The sequence below is a fragment of the Typha latifolia genome, chromosome 10, assembly GCF_019914945.1.
Source record: "Typha latifolia isolate L0001 chromosome 10, TyphaL0001v2, whole genome shotgun sequence".
Lineage (NCBI taxonomy): Eukaryota > Viridiplantae > Streptophyta > Magnoliopsida > Poales > Typhaceae > Typha > Typha latifolia.
In genome coordinates, this window is record NC_133095.1 from 1,327,609 (window position 1) to 1,346,004 (window position 18,396).

General features: G+C 38.7%; 2 protein-coding genes across 3 annotated transcripts; one reads left to right on the plus strand and one right to left on the minus strand.

Annotated features, from left to right (window-relative positions):
- Positions 1–3,024: 3,024 nt before the first annotated feature.
- Positions 3,025–9,201, minus strand: LOC140796858 (uncharacterized). Of its 2 annotated transcripts, XR_012110545.1 has the most exons (8): positions 8,544–9,201; positions 7,877–8,017; positions 6,273–6,613; positions 4,617–5,361; positions 4,424–4,520; positions 4,266–4,320; positions 3,369–3,582; positions 3,025–3,258 (listed from the first exon to the last, which is right to left on the minus strand). XR_012110545.1 is itself a non-coding variant. In XM_073150005.1 (7 exons), exons 1-7 carry the CDS (start codon positions 9,055–9,057, stop codon positions 3,520–3,522), a joined length of 1,956 nt encoding a protein of 651 aa, XP_073006106.1. In that variant the 5' UTR covers positions 9,058–9,201; the 3' UTR covers positions 3,025–3,519. The 2 variants fall into 2 exon arrangements, 1 of the variants encoding a protein (XP_073006106.1); XM_073150005.1 differs by having other exon boundaries at positions 3,025–3,582.
- Positions 9,202–15,317: 6,116 nt separating this feature from the next.
- Positions 15,318–17,659, plus strand: LOC140796079 (9-cis-epoxycarotenoid dioxygenase, chloroplastic-like). The gene has a single exon (XM_073148939.1). It carries the CDS (start codon positions 15,478–15,480, stop codon positions 17,323–17,325), a length of 1,848 nt encoding a protein of 615 aa, XP_073005040.1. The 5' UTR covers positions 15,318–15,477; the 3' UTR covers positions 17,326–17,659.
- Positions 17,660–18,396: the final 737 nt, after the last annotated feature.

Below are 18,396 nucleotides of genomic sequence, written 5' to 3' on the forward strand. Positions count from 1 at the left end.
GGTCCCATCTACAAGTACCGACTAAGTATAACAAAATAGTAATAAAAAATAAAAAAATCTCAAGTATACTTTCTCTCTCTCTCTCTCTCTCTCTCTCTCTCTCTCTCTCTCTCTCTTGCAAACTTGCTATAATTTCTTCACCTTTGAGGCATACAGCAATGTTTGGTTCCTAATAAGAATATCTTCAAGAGAAAGGAAGCAAGAAGTTTTTTTTTTTTTAATTTATTTTTTATATCTCCCAACTCCAAAGGCCAAGTTGCCATGGGTAGACGCAAGTTGATCTGCGGACAATCCTCAGACCAGTTATGGCGGTCCCTTGGGGGAAAAGACAGAGTCAAGGTGCAAAGCAAATTGGATGAGCTCACCTAGGGTTGTACAAATTTCTCTGACCTTCAAGTCTTCTCTCGATATCCAAACAGCATATGTGATGATGTTGTGCAGTGTGCTCACCACCAGAACAGTAGTCAAACGGGGTGCTGCTCGCTCTCCTCTCTATATCTCTCTGTACCACACTTACTCTGCTGCAGACACAATAATATTTTTTTTTTTGAGAGCTATAAGATTAGAGATCAGAAGATCAATAATATTTATTACTGTTCTCTAAGGTAATGAAGCGTATTACACCATTATTTTACTGAAAAGATTCTTATGGTGTTCAGAGAAGAGCAGAGCAGAGAAGAGTAGAGCAGAGTAGGTAATAAAGACGTATCAATTTACCCCCCCATGCTTCGCCATGGTAGGTGGTCCAGCTTTAATTAATAATAGAGTTGTCACTTTATTGTAAATCAGGTCCGACATTTCGACTGTGCTTATAGATAGAGTAATAGAAATACAAGGCTCGAAATATAGTGATGAAAACAGAGTCTAAATCAACAGTGAAAACAAAATATACTGTTCTGCGAAACGACAATGTTGAGAGGTCACACATGTTGATTTAAATGTTGTACCTTACCATTTCTCCATTTGGTCTGTAAAGGTGAACTGTACCATGAAAGCTGCCAACAAGATCGATCTTGGAACTACTTTCAACATGGTACCACACACAAGGCAAAAAAAAAAAAATCTATTGGTATGTTAAAAGACGACGACCTGTGCCATAAAAATGGCAAACCAGATCGATCTCGGACTCTACTTTTAACATTGTACAACAAAAGTTAAATCAATCTAGATCGGTTTAGAGCTACCTACTTAAATTCATTCTTCTCTCTACTTTCTTATTTCATCCAATATTTTATATCTACCGACAAAATCTAATTATAATTTTGCCCTTGAAATGATATTAATTCATTCAACTATCTTTCATCCATCAAATATAAAGTGCATTTTAGTAATTTAGCAAAATATCTCTTAAATTTATTATTATTTTATATCACATTAAATATAATCATGATATCACTGAATAAGTTTAAGACCAACTACTATATTCTTCTAACTTAAACTACCTTATTCAAATTTAATAAATGAGAATAACCAACCAGGTTTAGGAGTTAAATTATATCCAAACACTATCAAAGAAATCTGAAGTAGGAAATAAGCTTCTCTCCTTTTTGATAAATTAGGGGTTCTAACTCTCCGTAAGTGTAAATAAAATTTAGCTCGCTTAGCGCAGTTTCTCTTTTCACAAAAAAAAAAAAAGGAAGAAAAGCACATGTATGCATACGATATCCATTGTGATGCAGCTGCTATAGTTTGCATGATAGGCAGGAAAAATAAATGAGTTATGAGAGACGGGAAGTTAAAAGCTCCCAGATAATTGCAACTATTAATACTGTGGAAATGAAGATATGTCCACATCAACCAATTGGAGAGGCGTTCAATACTGTCAGACTCCGTTCATATCTTTAAGCAGCTATGGGCAAAGGAGCAATAAGTGGCTCTCTCTCTCTCTCTCTCTCTCTCTCTCTCTCTCTCTCTCTCTCTCTCTCTATATATATATATATATATATATATATCAAGAATGGACCACAGATTTGATCAGAAATGATCTAAAAGGCAGGCATCGCGTGGATATGGTTAAAGGATAACATTACACACATGCAGTGCAGTAAATAGCAAGAAGCATAACATTCAATTTTTGGAAATACTTCCATGCATGAGTACAATTTTTAATCAGTAACGAGGCGTGAAGTAGAAAGTAAAATTTGTAGTATTTTGAACCTCTAGCACCGGATATACAATTTTGATCAGTAAAGCAATAGTGTACCCTGTAAGAAAATCAAACATCAGCATTGATTACTAGTTTCCTAAAATATTAAAATGTCTAAAGAAACTTGCTCCGTGTGCCACCTAGCAGAACAAGAATAGAAGATTCTGATGGTACTCTCTCTAACTAATATATAATTTGCAATGTGCCATGTACTTTTACCTGCAATTGTACTAGATATCAGTGCACAATTCTTTGAGCTTAGGAAGCAAGTTACCCAGATTTCTCAAAAAATATAAGCTTTGCCAGACATGAGACAACATAATCTCACCCTAGTGTCTATCGACTGATTTATTTCCCCCAGAATATACCATTTGTAGGAGAGAATATCTGTTGAGAACAATGCAATTGATCAGAAAGTTCATACCAATGAGTTCAGCAAAGAAAGAAAAGGCTGCAAATTGATGAGACCTGTAGTATAGTGAACTGTGGTTAGAAGCCGGTGCATAATCAATAAGCATTAGGAAGTCGGCCACATCAAGAACAGGTACGTATATGAAACTAAGAAACAATGCGGATGGACAATTGTAGTGTCCCAATCCTTTCTTTTTAAGGAGATAAAACGATATGCTGCTGTAGAAACTAGCAGCTCTCGGAATATACATACAACTGTTTCAAACAAATACAATACAATTTTCAAGTCAAAACTGAACAAAATTAGCCTTGAGTAAAGGCTACACAATACTAAACAACGCAGTAAATAACACAAGAGTAAACAAACTTATGCACTCTTCAGTGAGACAAATTCTGCAGCAGAGTAGCAGCATCCCTAGAAGTAACTATAGAAACCAAGTTATGCACTCTTAACTGAGACATTTGAGTAAAGGAAATAACAATTTCATGATTGCATCTCCAACACAGAAAATAATAAGTCACCAAGCTAAACCCAGTGGTTGGAGTATACTGTTATCTCAATAATAGTACAAAAAATCTCATAGTACAGTAGAACATCAGCATCCACACAATCACCCGGAGAGGCAAAGTATTGCACTCTTCACAGAATCATGTCAACAAACACAAATCACCAGCAACTTAACGATGATGGATCATTATTCCTGGAAAAAGACAAATGTGAAGGCTACTCTTCAGAGTAGTTACGCCAGAAGAACTAACCAAACTGCATGGGAAAACCATCAGGGTAAAAAGATAAACAAAACCATCATACTTCAAATTAAGAGATGCCGCAAGCTTTATATCAGCAATGGAAAAGGAAGCTATATCCACAAGTATTCTCTTTGGTAGTCTTGCACAATGACTGTTACACTTGTAGGTGGGAGCTGCAGTAACAAAATTGGTCATAGAGATGGAAAGGAAGCTTATATCCACAAGTGTTCTCTTCGGTATTCTCGCACAATTACTGGTACACTTGTAGGTGGGATCTGCAGTAATTGTGGGCAGAGTGAGATAACATGTGACTATGCGTAATTAAATAGATCTTTAAAAATAATGGAAGTGCATAGATATTCTGTATGATGACTAATTCCAAGCTTCAGATATGCAAATATGATAGATCGACAAGCCATTTAACAACAAGACTAAACAAACCAATCAAATAACACCATACAAACCATAAAAAGACTTAAAATCCTCAGTGAACACTACCTACAAGGACAATCATTTCCTTTGCCAAAAAAGCAACAGTAGAGTTGAAACTCACAAATACAAGAGGATATAAACAATTAAATTCCATGAGCAATTAAAAGGATCAGCAGCATGACATTCCTATATATTCAAATAAATATTTCACTACGACTCAAAAGGAGTTGATAATCCAAAATGACGGCCATTAAACAACAGGATCTGTAGCAAATCAATCGTGTTACAGTTAAGGAAAGAGGGAAAGAGAGGGAGAATAAAAAATGCTGGGTTTAAACAGCAGAATTGCTTAAGGTACTGGGCAGTGAGCACACAAGCAAATTATTCTGCACATGTATTTGCAATCTATAGTAAGTGAAATCCAACTAACTTATTGCAGATGCTTAAGACATTTTTGCTTCTCAGTTCTAATTTGCTTGGTCAAATAAATTAAAAGAAACTCAAATTTTAGAAAAAAATCACTTACCATTCCATAATCTGTGATAATCATTGACACATAGTCAGAAGGGGTTGCATCGTATCTGATATAGAGAAAAAAAAAAAAAAAATGAAAAGTTGATCAGTATCAAGAGGATAATGCAACTAAATATTAAGTCCCTGTATATCTGATATAAGGATACATACGTAAGATTTAGAAGTTGGAGGTTATCACTGTCTGCCCAATCATCCAGATGATTCAAATCTTTTCGACCAGGAACCTTTGCAATGACATCTGGATCACCTGGTTTAAGAAAAGGAATAGAATAATGAGAAAGAGACCCAGAAGTTGCTTCAGAAATAAACTCTATATCAAGTATAAATAGCACAATGGGCATACCAAGTTCATTAGAGCATATAGAATCCAGCTGCACCCTCTCATGAAACTTATATGCCTCACAGCATATCAGGACAGGAACTTGAAACGCATGTGCAACCATAGCTACAGAAGCTGTTCCAACTCTAGAGTAGACTGCTCCATTTGATAAGACTGATGAGGCTCCAAGAAAAACTCGCGTGACTTCACACATGATGTATGAGATGGCATTTATATGTGTATATGTACAGTCAAGACCCTTTGCGACCAGCCTATGAAGTAATACCTGACCTTCAAGCTTTGGACGAGAATCAACAACAACAACACGGAACTTTTTACCAAGCTCATGAGCATATGTTAATATCATCTCAACAACAGATGATGATGCATAGGTGAGTAAAACATCACCATCTCTAATCTTTGTAACAGCATGCCTAACTATTACCTTATCTGCTAAAACTATTTTCTCTGCTATAAAACGATCGATATCAGATTGAAGACAAGATTTTGCTTCTGACTCTGACAGAGTATGGGGCAACTTCGCAATCCTATTCTTCAAAAACCTGATAGCATTTCCCATGCTGATTGAAAGAGGCCTACACTCAATCAGAAATGAGACATAACTACTGATTTTTGCAGTCAAATCTCGAACAAGAGCCTTTCGAGGAGGCACAGAGTAGTCTTTGATTGCCTCCTGAAATGCAAGAAGCATTGCTATGCAACGTGCATTGCCACCAGAAATATTTCCTGACAAATATTGAAGCCCCACCTAAAAGAACAGAAAAAGAAAACTTGCGTAAGAGTTGATATGGCAAAACAAACAGCTATTAGGAGCCAAGTAGACGCATATTCCGTGAAGTTTGCTTATCTATAGCAGCAACAGATATGGGACCATTTATCACATAGATCAGGGAACTGGTTTACCCTAGCAATCACACAAATCACAAGCCATGTATACATATTCTAGAGCAGTCATCCAACCATTTAAGGGGGGGCATATGTAGAACCATATAAAGGTTTCTCAAAAACTATATTGGGTATTGGCACACATACATATATTAACCATTTCCAGGTGCACATCAGAAAATAGCACAAATCAATAAATATCTACAATATTATAAATAAAGTTACACTAGTACTACATTCTCTTATAAGAAGGCTAAGGAATACATTTACGTTATCTTTCCAACAACCGTAGCAATGTAATTGATAATTATTATATGATCAAAACATTGCAGTGTGAAGCTGATGTCCCAACCAAACTATACAAACCTACATGACAAGGAAGAGAAGAATGATTAGGTTGAAGCACCAACTTGAACCCTAGATATTGAAGGTAGTCAAAAGATAGTATTAGCAGTGTAAAACTGGCAGTTATGTCCATAACCCACATGCTGACATGTAATACAAAATTATCTGCATTTACAAATAAAATGTAATACATCTTCCTAGGTGTTAGCTTTGAAGATTTTCATCAAGCATGCCATGTTCAAGGCTGTGAAAACTCAAACAAAATCATTTCTAACTAATTCCTATTTACTCTGGCAACATGTTTATCTGCGTTAAACCATTTATTTTTTGCATGAAAACATTGAATGTCTTCACTGCTACAAACTTCAAAAACTGCCCGTCTTTATGACCGAATAAATATTTAGTAAAGGACTAAAGATAGGAAAATACCTTGTAAACAGAAGGATGCATTGGTTCAAGTTGGAAAAACTTTGACTCCAGATCAGGAAGTTGAGTCCCATGAACATACTGAGGCAAATGTCGAAACAACTCAACTCTGTTTCTAGCTTCAAATTGGCTAACTATCGCACGTCTTTTTGCCTTTTCAACCCGATGTATATCATCAAACTGCATACGAGGGTGAGGAACGTCTTTCTTTCTATCTTTTTCTGGTAGGCGGTCAACAATTTTTTTCTCAGAGGATGCAACTGGAACAAAACCTTGAGGTCCATCTTTCCTTGGTGAAGAAGGTTTTACTAACTTGGTATGTTTTATGTTTGGATTAACCATACCTGCAAAGCAGTAGAAGTTCATTCCTTCACTGTGAAAAATATAATAGAAGTTGCAAATTTAGATGATTCAGTGGAACAAGTAATGATCAGATAAAGACAGGTATGTGATGAGGATCTTACTCCAAGCTAGGCCATCACAAACATCTAATGCAGACATACAGGCTTATTCAATCGTAATAAGCATGTATGACTAGCACTCCTCAATAGACATGTAAAGTATGTGGAAAAAAAAAGAGATACAAGAACAGGAATAATGACACTTCTGACTAGCTAAGATCATTTTTATTGATAGTACACCCATCATTTCTTAACTGGTTTGGAGAATTGGTGTGCATCAAATTCTTCATGGGTTTCAAAGAACCATTGAACCACTTCCAGCCTGCAAACTAAGTCTCAACTCCTATTAAGCAGGTTTCAAAGAGCCTTGAATCTTGACGATATATCTCGAACTTCGCTTGACTACTTGTCCAATAGTCCCAGAAAAGCTAAACAACCTACCTTTACCTTATTGGAAAATATTCTGAATTAAATTAGAATAATAAGTCAAATTTTTTTAAGGACAGTAACAATATAAACCATAAAAAAATAATTCTTAAAAGTTTTGACATGTTTGATCATAATATAGCTGTCATGGAAGAACTATGAATATAGACATGCTTAATAAATGCTAGCAAGGTTAAGTAGGCCTCTCCTTCATGATTTAAATCTACTTAAGATACATAAATTAGACATGGAAGCTCTTCACATGAAACACCGTCAAATATACAAATCATTAACTTTTAGATGTCAATATAGTGGTTCACATACTAATTATTAAATTTTAGATGTCAATATAGTGGTTCACATACTACTAAATAACATGTCAGAATCCAATGCCACTTGAAGTATTGAGCTTCTTATAGATGTTGCTTCAGTTGAATTCCTGTAAAAATAAATGGAAACCTACACGACACGACATTCGCTTTCATTCATTTCTCTTCTTTTGTCTGATTGATTCTTCCTCTTTTGTTCCACTAAAATATTTTTTCAATTATAACTAGTATAATTATATAAAAGAAGGATCAATCAATCAGGCCAAAATGAAACAAAGTAGAGCAGGTTTTTGTTCACAATATCAACTTCAAATAAAATTATAAATAAAAGAATTTTAAATTTTTTATAATTTGTGTGATTGAATCTTGAACTGGTATTGAATAACTACTGTAGAAAATTTTGGAAGAAAATCTAATAAATTATACAACTGAAAGGAGCAAAATGGTTTACCAGCCTCCTTTGCAGCTGCCTTGGCAGCGCGTTGGGCTTCTTGAACGGCACGCCTTTCAGCTTTTGATGTTTTCTGTTTTTGTGGCTTTGAAATCCCAACCCCTTCATTTTGCATGTCAATGACAGCTCCGTTGCTTGTTTCTGCAAGACAAAACTTGTTAGAAGCATAAACCAGTCGTAAATGTTAAAGAGCATATGCTACTAAAATATGTTTGATACCTTACCCAAGACATATGGTGGAAACATATTTACATATCATTAACTCAAATAGAAATGTAAAGGAAAAAAATAAAAGGCATCACTTATTCTTATTAATTTCAGAAGATATGAACGACTCATATTTATATTGAACATCTAGGAAGAATAGTAGCTTCAGATGGTGTTTCTTATACTCAACTATCCCTCTTATAGTGATCACGAGAAAGTTATAAGCTATAACACTTCCACAATGGTCGAATCCAATCTCCTTACTCCCATGGATAGTTCCTTATCTCCATCTAAAGGCCATAAGTCCTCCACCCAACTCTCCCCTTCCAAATCCCCCATGGATATCCGCCGGGCTCTTCACACAGTGATTGAACCCAAGGTCCTCCAAGTCGGGTTCACTACCGGAAGTAAATTTAATCAAGAAATCATATTTGCTACGATCAAGCAATATTCTACATACCCGACACCCCAGGCAGCGTCTTCAGCACCGATGCAGTCGTGAAACTACTCTTTGGCGTAGCACCGCCTCCTGCAGGAAAGGACGACGCCACAACCTTAACCGCACGTCCTCCGCCCCTGCCGATCCACGACACATCCTCGGAGAGTTCCGAGTTGGCATCTGCCCTGTTGGACGGCGACGTCATCGGGGGCGTAGCAAGGAGGGGCTCGGAGGGGTTGTAGCTACCGACGTGAATGTCAGTGGTAGGCTTAGGGTTCGGGACGGGGAGGGGATCGGAAGGGCGGACGACGGCGGCGAGATCGGCGGAGGCATGCCGAGGCGGGAGGATCATGACGGGAGAGAGGGAGCTGCCGGATAGGGAGAGGTCGGGGTTAGGAGGGGAGTGTGCAACGGCATCGGGAGGGGCGGATTGGGACCGGTCCGGAACCGCCGGCGCTCCACCGCCGGGGGTGATGAATCCGACTTGGCGGAACTTGGGATCGATCACCGCGCGACTAGCGCGGCGGAGATCCATGGCGATTTCGAAAGGAAGAGTTAAAGCGTGGAGAGATTAGGGTTTTGATGAGATAGAGATGAGGGATTTATCCATGGCCAGAAGAAGGAGGCGTCGGTAATAATAGGAGAAAGAAGAGATTTTAACTTTTTCCTTTTTCGGGATGACTATAATTGGTCTCTTTTGCAAAAAGATTCTTGTTTTGCAAGGGTCAAACCGAATTAAATAAATACAAAATTGCAAATAGCGAAAGCTAAATTCAAAAAACTAATCAATCGTAAGACGTACAGTCTAAAATAATTTGCAAGATTACTTCTTTTGAAGTAAATAAAAATTCCATTAAACGAAGCCCAAAATGTTACTTCTATGTCTACAATGTGTCAATCGTTTCTTTAGACAAAATTAAAATGAACTGGACAAAGTTTGAGCCTCTCAACAAAAAAAAACATAGCCGAGAACAAAATCTAGAATGATTTGTCAGTCAGTTGGCTGTAAAATTAGCTTCTCTATAAATGTGATTTTGATTTCGTCGATCATGTCCCAAGATATGGGAATTAGTTTCGATATGCAAGTTTCGATTTGAAGTTTTAGAAAAAAAAAAAAACAAGTATTTTTTAATTTGATTGAAACTCTTGCCAGAAAGATATCAGAATCAGCGTTCCTATACGATGAAAATAGCCATCATAATTGAGTTTTAACTCAATTGCCAATGGTTGGAGTCCAGCCAGTACATAGAGGAGCAGGTTGATTTCCATAGGGATTTTGATCAACATTAGGTTTTAAATGTAATCATCTATGGTTAGCAACCACAATTAGAAAGCCAGCCCAGCCCAAACATGGGCATGGGCTCGTCCATGTCTTGACTCAAATTGGGCCCATTTGGGCCCATAATAAGCATTTTGACTAAAAGACCATCCATCCTAATATTACAATAGCAATTGATAATTTACAAAAAGATAAAAACACTTTTGAAATACCAAGGGGAATAATAGGTAATTTAATTTACTTCGAATTACTTTGTTCCTTTTATTTAGTCATTTAAAGATGTTTCGCATTCACTTAACACCACTAACAAAGGCAACATAGAGGTTGTTGAAAAAGGAAGTGATTTCTTCACTAAGTACTAATTTATTATTAAGATAATTGCAATCATTGGCTCCTTACCTTTTCTATTTTTTTTTTATTTTTTTTTTCTACAGTTCGGTGCTCCAAATAAAATGTTATGGTCAAAGCCTCAAAATATATTATAAAGAGTTGTAGAAAAAAAAATATTGAAAAATATTTGTGTACTCAAACTGCCGACAGGACCCCACTTGCAACAAGCATCAATTATTGGATCCTTCCTCATTTTCTTTTACCCTTTTAAAGAGAACATCAACAGTGTTTATTTTATTTCTAGAATATAAATATTATTTATTAAATTTACATACTAATTTATACTTGATATATACTCAATTAACCTACTTTATATCAATCAAAGGATATTTATAGTAATTTTATAAAAAAATAAAATATATTTTTTCTATTTTTTTCTTTATTTAATATCACATTAAAAATAATTATTACGCTCTTATTATAAAATACAACTAAGCATAAGAATAATTATTACTAGAATAAACACCTCATTTTAATAAATATCTATAATAGAATTGATTGCTTTTTTATTATGAAATATAACCCATTAGAGTAGAATAACAACGAAATGTTATAATAGTCTTATTTTATAATACAAATATTATTCATCAAAATTATATATATCACATGCTAATATAAACTAATTTATTTTTAATATATATTCTATCAATCTAAATTATATCAAATCAAATATAGTTTTATTTTAGAAGAGCACAAGTTAATATAACAATAATTTATTTTAATCCAATTCTACGGGGAACGAGAATTAAGACATTTATTATGTACATTATAATGTCTGATGTGATATGAAGAATCCAGCATCCCCTCTTCACAACCTCCATCAGCTCCAACGAAGTCCAGCTTAATACATACTCTTTGCACTCCTCCCATGCCGTTTCCTAAGCACTTTCAACACCCTCCGCTGCCAACTCGGCGCTGATCGAGTCAAAACCAGCGGATCTTTTCTTCTTCTCATGCCATCATCATGAACATGATCTCGGTGATGATCACAAACATGGTAAGTGATTGCTGACATGACATGCATGTCGACTGTCAAGAGCTAGTCGTTCAGTACTACACTGCCAACATGAGAATAATGATGCAAATCATCTCTAGTTTGTGATGGCTGACCTAACAAATACTTTTGTTTTTTGATCTCCAATCTTAGTATAGTTTAAGGTACACAAATATATCATGAACACCGGCAAACTTGACTCTCACTCTTCTTTAAAAAATTAAAATATATCTTTGTGACATGTGTAAGTTCATATTATTATTATTATTTTTACTTAATATACATAAATAGACAAGCTACTTAATTATCAGTGATGGAGAAATCGGCAGGGTTATCTAAACCAGAAAGCGAAGCCCACCGTTTTCAGTATGCAAACCATCTCCTCTTCTCTTTCTCGTTTTTGGCACGGTCTTTAACGTACGTGGGACTCACTCACCCCACCAATAACTTTATTAAAATCGTATATGAAATGCCCACATTCCTTGCATATTCTCCTGGCCTCCTCTTCCCTGCATGCATGCATGTGAGCCCCCTAATGGAGGAGTCGTACCTCTTCCGATTTGTTTGATTGATTAATCCAACCTTCAATCATTGCCTTCAAAACTGAAGTCCACTTGTGCGTGCATGCATGTTCTATATGTATGTAGTTCTTTCCTAGGAACTATCTCTCTCTCTCTCTCTCTCTCTCTCTCTCTCTCTCTCTCTCTCTCTCTCTCTCTCTCTCTCTCTCTCTCTCTCTCTCTCTCTCTCTCTCTCTCTCACTCACTGTATACTCCCCCCACTTGCAAGGACTGCATGATTCCTATGACCTTTCTCCTTTTGTAAGCCATTGATACTCCCTGCTACCTACTCCTATTATATGCACAGATACTCTCCTTGAAGCTACCTTGGATACTCTTATCGGCCCATGTTGGTATGTTGCCAATGGTGGCGGTGGCCCCAGAGCCTAATTAGATGGACTATGGCAATAAATATATTACAATGAGATGGGGTGGGCATTGGCATTGGCATTGGCAGTTGGTAGTTTCATCTGGTGATCAAGTAGGTTGGCTGTTGAGGTCCCATCATACTACATTTCCACAGGACCTCATCTCACATGATCATGGGGCCACATCGCTGGGGAAATAGTTTTCTATCATGTTCTCATGATTGGGATTCGGTGGTGCAGGCTATATATAATATATACACGATGATTTTTATCGTGCTATTGTACTTGATGACAGATGCGATCAGAGTCGTTGGATGCGAGCAATCTAATCCTCCGATCTTTAAAAGTATAAATGAAACTCTAATCCTAAAATTTAATGAAACTCAGCACATGTGATGCCATGTGCCCACTTGGCTAACCACAGAGATTAACTGAAACCCTAAGCAACACATGGGTGATGGTTGTAATGCCGACATGTTGTTAGTTTAAACTAACAAACCTCAAAATCTTTTTGTAATCTTTTTTTTAATTTATAAACAAAAATCCGAATCTAGATACATATACGATAATATATATATATATATATATATATATATATATATATATATATATATATATAGTGACGGTTTACGGTTAATGTTATGAACTGAATAAACTAACTTGAATTAGAACTGCTTATCCCTAGGACACCCATATGGCTCACTCACTTACTCACTTGCCTTGTTATCCAAGTGGGTCATAAGTTAAATTCCATGCCTGACCCCAATAATTAACCTAATCATGGCCATGTGCCTACCTGCGCAGCTATGTGAGCTCGTCTCTAATCTGACACAAATTTAATTCACGAACACGTTATAAATTGACTACCGTCGACTCTTAATGGTTCGAACTCAGGTAAATAATTTTCTCTTACTTTTAGATGAACTGATTAAGTTTGACTATCGGGACGCATCCACATCAGCAGTAAAGTCGGTGCCAATTGGGCCAAAGACCTTGTTCATATGATGTGATGGTTTTTAACTTTTGCAGAACAAGTTTATCCCCGAGACTTAGTCTTGGATTGGTCAGATGGGCATCAAGCCATCAAAGGTGTTTGATGAGTTGACTGTAGACAAATGTGGTTGAACATGTGATACTGATGGTGCCCAAAAGTTTCCCACTTGCATGGAGAGTGATAACAACTTTACAAGTGTTTGATGTGGCATGCAGCTCCCATCCAAAACACTAGAGAAAGACACTGCGTGGCCTTCTCAAAATCCAATGGTTGCAAGAGGCCATGAATGTCTTGTTTGGCTCATGCTTGATGGAATGCCTCAATGGATTCACCAACCAATCGGGCAGTGGGCGAGGAAGGAGTTAATGGTTCCAATTAGTAGTCCCTCTCACACGCTTGTTGATAGTTTTTACAAAGGGACTGGCATAAGAATTGGAGGCCAATCGGTTGGAAATCTCACAATTTTTTTGACTTGATACTCGGTACCGAACACTAAACACGAGAGATGCAACCGTACGTACAGTTAAATAACAGTATACGACTCAATTTAGTTAAGGTTACTATCAATTGCAATCGGATAAATAATTAAGAACAGCTCCATCTCTGATAGCTTGGATAGTGAAAAGTTATCAGATAAAGTATCTCTTTCACCTTAATTACCTTGCTCTAACCACCTAAGTCTCTGTCTTCAATTTTCCTTTTTGGTGTATAACTTGGATGATTCTGGTTGGAATAACTTTCTGATAATAAGTACTCAGGTATAACTCTGAACCCGAAGAGAAATAAAAAAAACAAAAATATATCAAGTGAGTCAAAGAAAAAGTGATATTTAATTATGCAACCTAAGAGCCAACAACTTGAGATTACTCAACAATGAGATCACCATTTGTGTCTCTGCCGTCGTTTGCTATTCTAAGTTCATACTTAGATTTTCCAATGGCACCGGATCATGGGCAGATAGTTAATTAATACAGAGTATTTGCCAACTAATGAATGAAGAGCAGCGTAGATTTAATGAATGAAGAGCTGCCGACTAATAATTGGTAGTTGGGACTTCTCAATTGACCAGGGATATAAGTTGCTGGAGAGGATAAGTCTCTCGGTATCCAGAAGGAAACCTGGAAAGCTTCGCATCTCTTTCGTGTAATGTGAATAAGATCCTTCCCGAATATAGAGACTTGATATGTTGGGAAATGACTAATGACTGACTTCGTGGGCGGTGCCTTGGCGAATAAGCCCCCGCCGACGGATAAGGAGGCAACCATATTTATTCGTCTGGATAACTCCCCTGGATAAGATAACGAAAAGAAGTAAGATTCTACCTTTTGATGTTTTAAACTAACAACTGGGTTTTGTTGTTGGAGAAAATAATTTTCAGTTTAGGAAAAACTGTGACAACAAAAATATTTCATTCATTAAAGGAGGCATAATATGCTTAACTAGTTAAGATATCAAATTATATGGCATAAACTTAATAAGGAGTGAAGCATAAAGATTAAAACTGCACTAGAAAAAATTGCAATTGATCCTTTAAACAGTGCATTGCTAGGTGCGGAGAAGTATCTTAGTTCCTTAATTAAGGACTAATCCGCTACGCGGTTGGACTCCAAAAGACGTGAAACTAATCCCTTTTAATACTAATCACAGCAGCCGATATATAATTAACTAAAGTGGTGGCAACCCAAATACCAACATCTCTCCTCCACCTCCACTCGCTATTAATAATATTTCTTAACCGAAGTCCAAAGAAAAGTAAATGACTCCGATAAGAAGCTTTTCCATTACGTGGGCGGTGCATTTTGTTGAAACAAAAATCAATCATATGATCATATTTCCCAGCTTGTGGCGCATCAAGTGGGTGATGTGATTCAGAAATGTGGTCAAGTCAACACAATGACAACGTCGAAATTCCACTTGTGAAGACTATTTTCCCCTGCCTCTAGTTTCCAGTTTACTAGTTGAAATTAACTCGGCGCCCATTTTATTAGTAGATATTTTTTTAATCCCTTTCTTAAAAAGAGGCATTCTTTACCAATTTCCAAAAAAATTATGTCTAATAAAACCCCCAGACCCCCAGTTGCAGGTCCCTCAGAATCGACCACGTGGTCTCTCTTGAGCGTCAAGGTGGACACTGGATAGCTCCCATTCAAACTCTCTCTCTTCCCAAATTCTATAAATAGCATCCCATCCCCAATCCCTCTCCTACGACTCAAAAAAGCACTTACAAAACAACAAACTCTTTACACTCTTCTCCCTTCTCCCTTCTCCTTCTACTTCTTCTTCCACTCACTCCCCAATCAAAGCTTGAAATCACCACCACTTTGACAACAAACCTTTTTGTTTGCTTTTTTGTTTTTGAGAATTGAAGCCATGGCTTCTTCTTCTGGCACCAATTTAGTAGCCAATCCCTTGCTCACTAAAACCCATCAATCAAATCATCTACTGTTTGACTCACAGAGTCGCAAATCAGTCGGACTACACAAAAAGCCCATTACCCCCTCTACCTCCATCCATTGCTCCTCCTCCTCCTCCTCCTCTTCTTCTTCTTCTTCTTCTTCTAAGTTGCTCAAACTTTCTTCCTACCATCCTAATTCTTACGTGCAAGTGGATCACGCGTCTCCTCTTACCATTTTAAATCCCCAGAAAATTCAAACTACCGCTGCACCCAAATGGAACATCATCCAACGCATGGCGGCCGCCGCATTGGATGCAGTCGAGGAGGCTTTCATATCGAACGTGCTCGAACGCCCGCACCCGTTGCCCAAGACCGCTGATCCGACGGTCCAAATAGCCGGTAATTTTGCTCCGGTGCGCGAGCAGCCTTTGCAGAAGAATTTACGAGTTGTCGGTAGAATTCCGCCTTTCATCAACGGAATTTATGTCAGGAACGGAGCCAACCCGCACTTTGAACCCGTGGCAGGCCACCACTTCTTTGACGGCGATGGGATGATACACGCAGTTCGCCTCCAGAATGGCCGCGCCTCCTACGTCTGCCGGTTGACAGAGACCTCCCGCCTCCGGCAGGAGCGCGCCATTGGCCGCTCGATATTCCCGAAGGCGATCGGCGAGCTCCATGGCCACTCGGGCGTCGCCCGCCTCCTCCTCTTCTACGCCCGCGGGTTCTTCGGCCTCGTCGACCACTCCGCCGGCATGGGGGTCGCTAACGCAGGACTAATCTACTTCAACGACCGCCTCCTCGCCATGTCGGAGGACGACCACCCGTACCACGTGCGCCTCACGGCCGCCGGCGACCTCGAGACTGTCGAGCGGTATGACTTCGGCGGCCAGCTGACCTCCGCCATGATCGCTCACCCGAAGCTCGACCCGGCGTCGCGCGAGCTCTTCGCGTTGAGCTACGACGTGGTCAAGAAGCCGTACCTCAAGTACTTCTATTTCTCCCCCGACGGGGACAAGTCCGCCGACGTCGAGATCCCCGTGGAGCAGCCGACCATGATGCACGACTTCGCCATCACCGAGAACTTCGTCGTAATCCCTGATCAACAAATCGTGTTCAAGCTCCAGGAGATGCTCCGAGGCGGCTCTCCGGTAATCTACGACCGCGAGAAGACCGCTCGATTCGGTGTCCTTCCCAAGTACTCGTCCGATGCATCTAAGTTGATTTGGGTCGACGTTCCCGACTGCTTCTGCTTCCATTTATGGAACGCTTGGGAGGAGCCGGCGACCGGCGAAGTCGTCGTGATCGGATCGTGCATGACGCCGCCGGACTCGGTATTCAACGAATCCGACGAGAGCCTCAAGAGCGTCCTCTCCGAGATCCGGCTAAATCTCCTCACCGGCGAGTCCACTCGCCGGCCCATCTTGGCCGCGTCGGAGCAATTGAATCTAGAGGCCGGAATGGTCAACCGGAACAAGCTCGGCCGGAAGACCCGGTACGCCTACCTAGCGATCGCCGAGCCATGGCCCAAGGTCTCCGGCTTCGCCAAGGTCGACCTCCTCACGGGAGAGCTCAATAAGTTCATCTACGGCGAAGGCCGGTACGGCGGCGAGCCGTACTTCATGCCGCGGGACGCGTCGACTAGGGAGGACGACGGGTACATCCTGTCATTCGTGCACGACGAGGCGACGTCCAAGTCGGAGCTGCTCGTCATCAACGCCGCCGACATGAGGGAGGAGGCCGCCGTCGAGTTGCCGGCCCGTGTGCCGTACGGCTTCCATGGAACGTTCATCAACTCGAAGGATTTGGAATCGCAAGCTTAGAAGAAATCAAATCTCAATTCCTTTTTTAATTTAATCTCCATCCTTTTGGTGTAGGAGGGGAAGAACTTATCAGAGGGAGGTTACGCTGAGAGCTCCCCGGAGTCTTCCCCTGTTAGTTTATTCAGTTACTTCTTCTTCTCTCTTGTTTTTTTTTTCCAATATTTTTTTTTTTTACCATTTTAATACTTTGATCCTTCTAATTTTTTTGTTTTTTTAATTAACATTTAGATAATAGAAAGGTATAGTTAATTTGGTATCCGGAATTTTCTGAAACTATCTATGTGAGAAGAGTATATATACATAAATTTATAATAGATTCTGTTATTTTTGTGCACATTACTCACTTCTTAGTTTCTCTCATGAAAATCCTAAATCTAATTCCTGTGAACATTTGGGATTGATGTTTGATTTAAAAAAAAAAAAAAATGATCTGAAAAGATAAAATACTCAAAATATATTTGATTCTTGTTGTTTGTGCCCATGTGGCAACTCTGAAAAGCAAACAGTCGAAAAGGTCATATTGAGACTTTTATCTCGCATATGTTCTGCTTGTGAGAAAACAGAGGATTAAGTGTTCCAAATTCCATCAAAGATGCTTTTAAGCAGAGGAATTGGAGAAGTGCACGTCAGAGGAACAGGATGCTCATTAAGCAGCTCTCAGTAAGCCAAGCAACCAGGAGGATGAAAGAGTTAGTGAGAGCATTATAAACGTGAACAAATGCTCATTCCCACACACAGATTTTCTGGGAGAAATCTCCTAATCTTTTGGGCAGATAGCATATCACTTTCTAATTGACATCCCACTTACTACTAAGAGCTTAGGGGTGTGCAAGCCATTGCCACATCTCCCAATCAATAGCCACTCAGGTTGAAGTTAAAACTCTGTTTATGTGTTAACCAAATAAACACCATTTCATCTATCTCTGCATGTCCACCTCCTTATAAATAGAAGTAATTCGCTTGATTAAATAAAAACACAAAGGAGTGATTACAAATGTTTTTTTTTATATTATTAAAGGGTGAGAAAAATAAATGGAAGGACAGGGGGGCTGAAATTTTTTGTACTGGTGT

What these genes read in the sequence shown, in the direction of transcription:
- LOC140796858 (XM_073150005.1), bottom strand. Translation starts at nt 9,057, where the DNA reads ATGGATCTCCGCCGCGCTAGTCGCGCGGTGATCGATCCCAAGTTCCGC. An exon ending in CTCCAACTTCTAAATCTTAC is followed by an intron (nt 4,321 to 4,423) that starts GTATGTATCCTT and finishes TCTCTATATCAG; the next exon opens with ATACGATGCAACCCCTTCTG. An exon ending in TTATCACAGATTATGGAATG is followed by an intron (nt 3,583 to 4,265) that starts GTAAGTGATTTT and finishes CAATTACTGCAG; the next exon opens with ATCCCACCTACAAGTGTACC.
- LOC140796079 (XM_073148939.1), top strand. Translation starts at nt 15,478, where the DNA reads ATGGCTTCTTCTTCTGGCACCAATTTAGTAGCCAATCCCTTGCTCACT.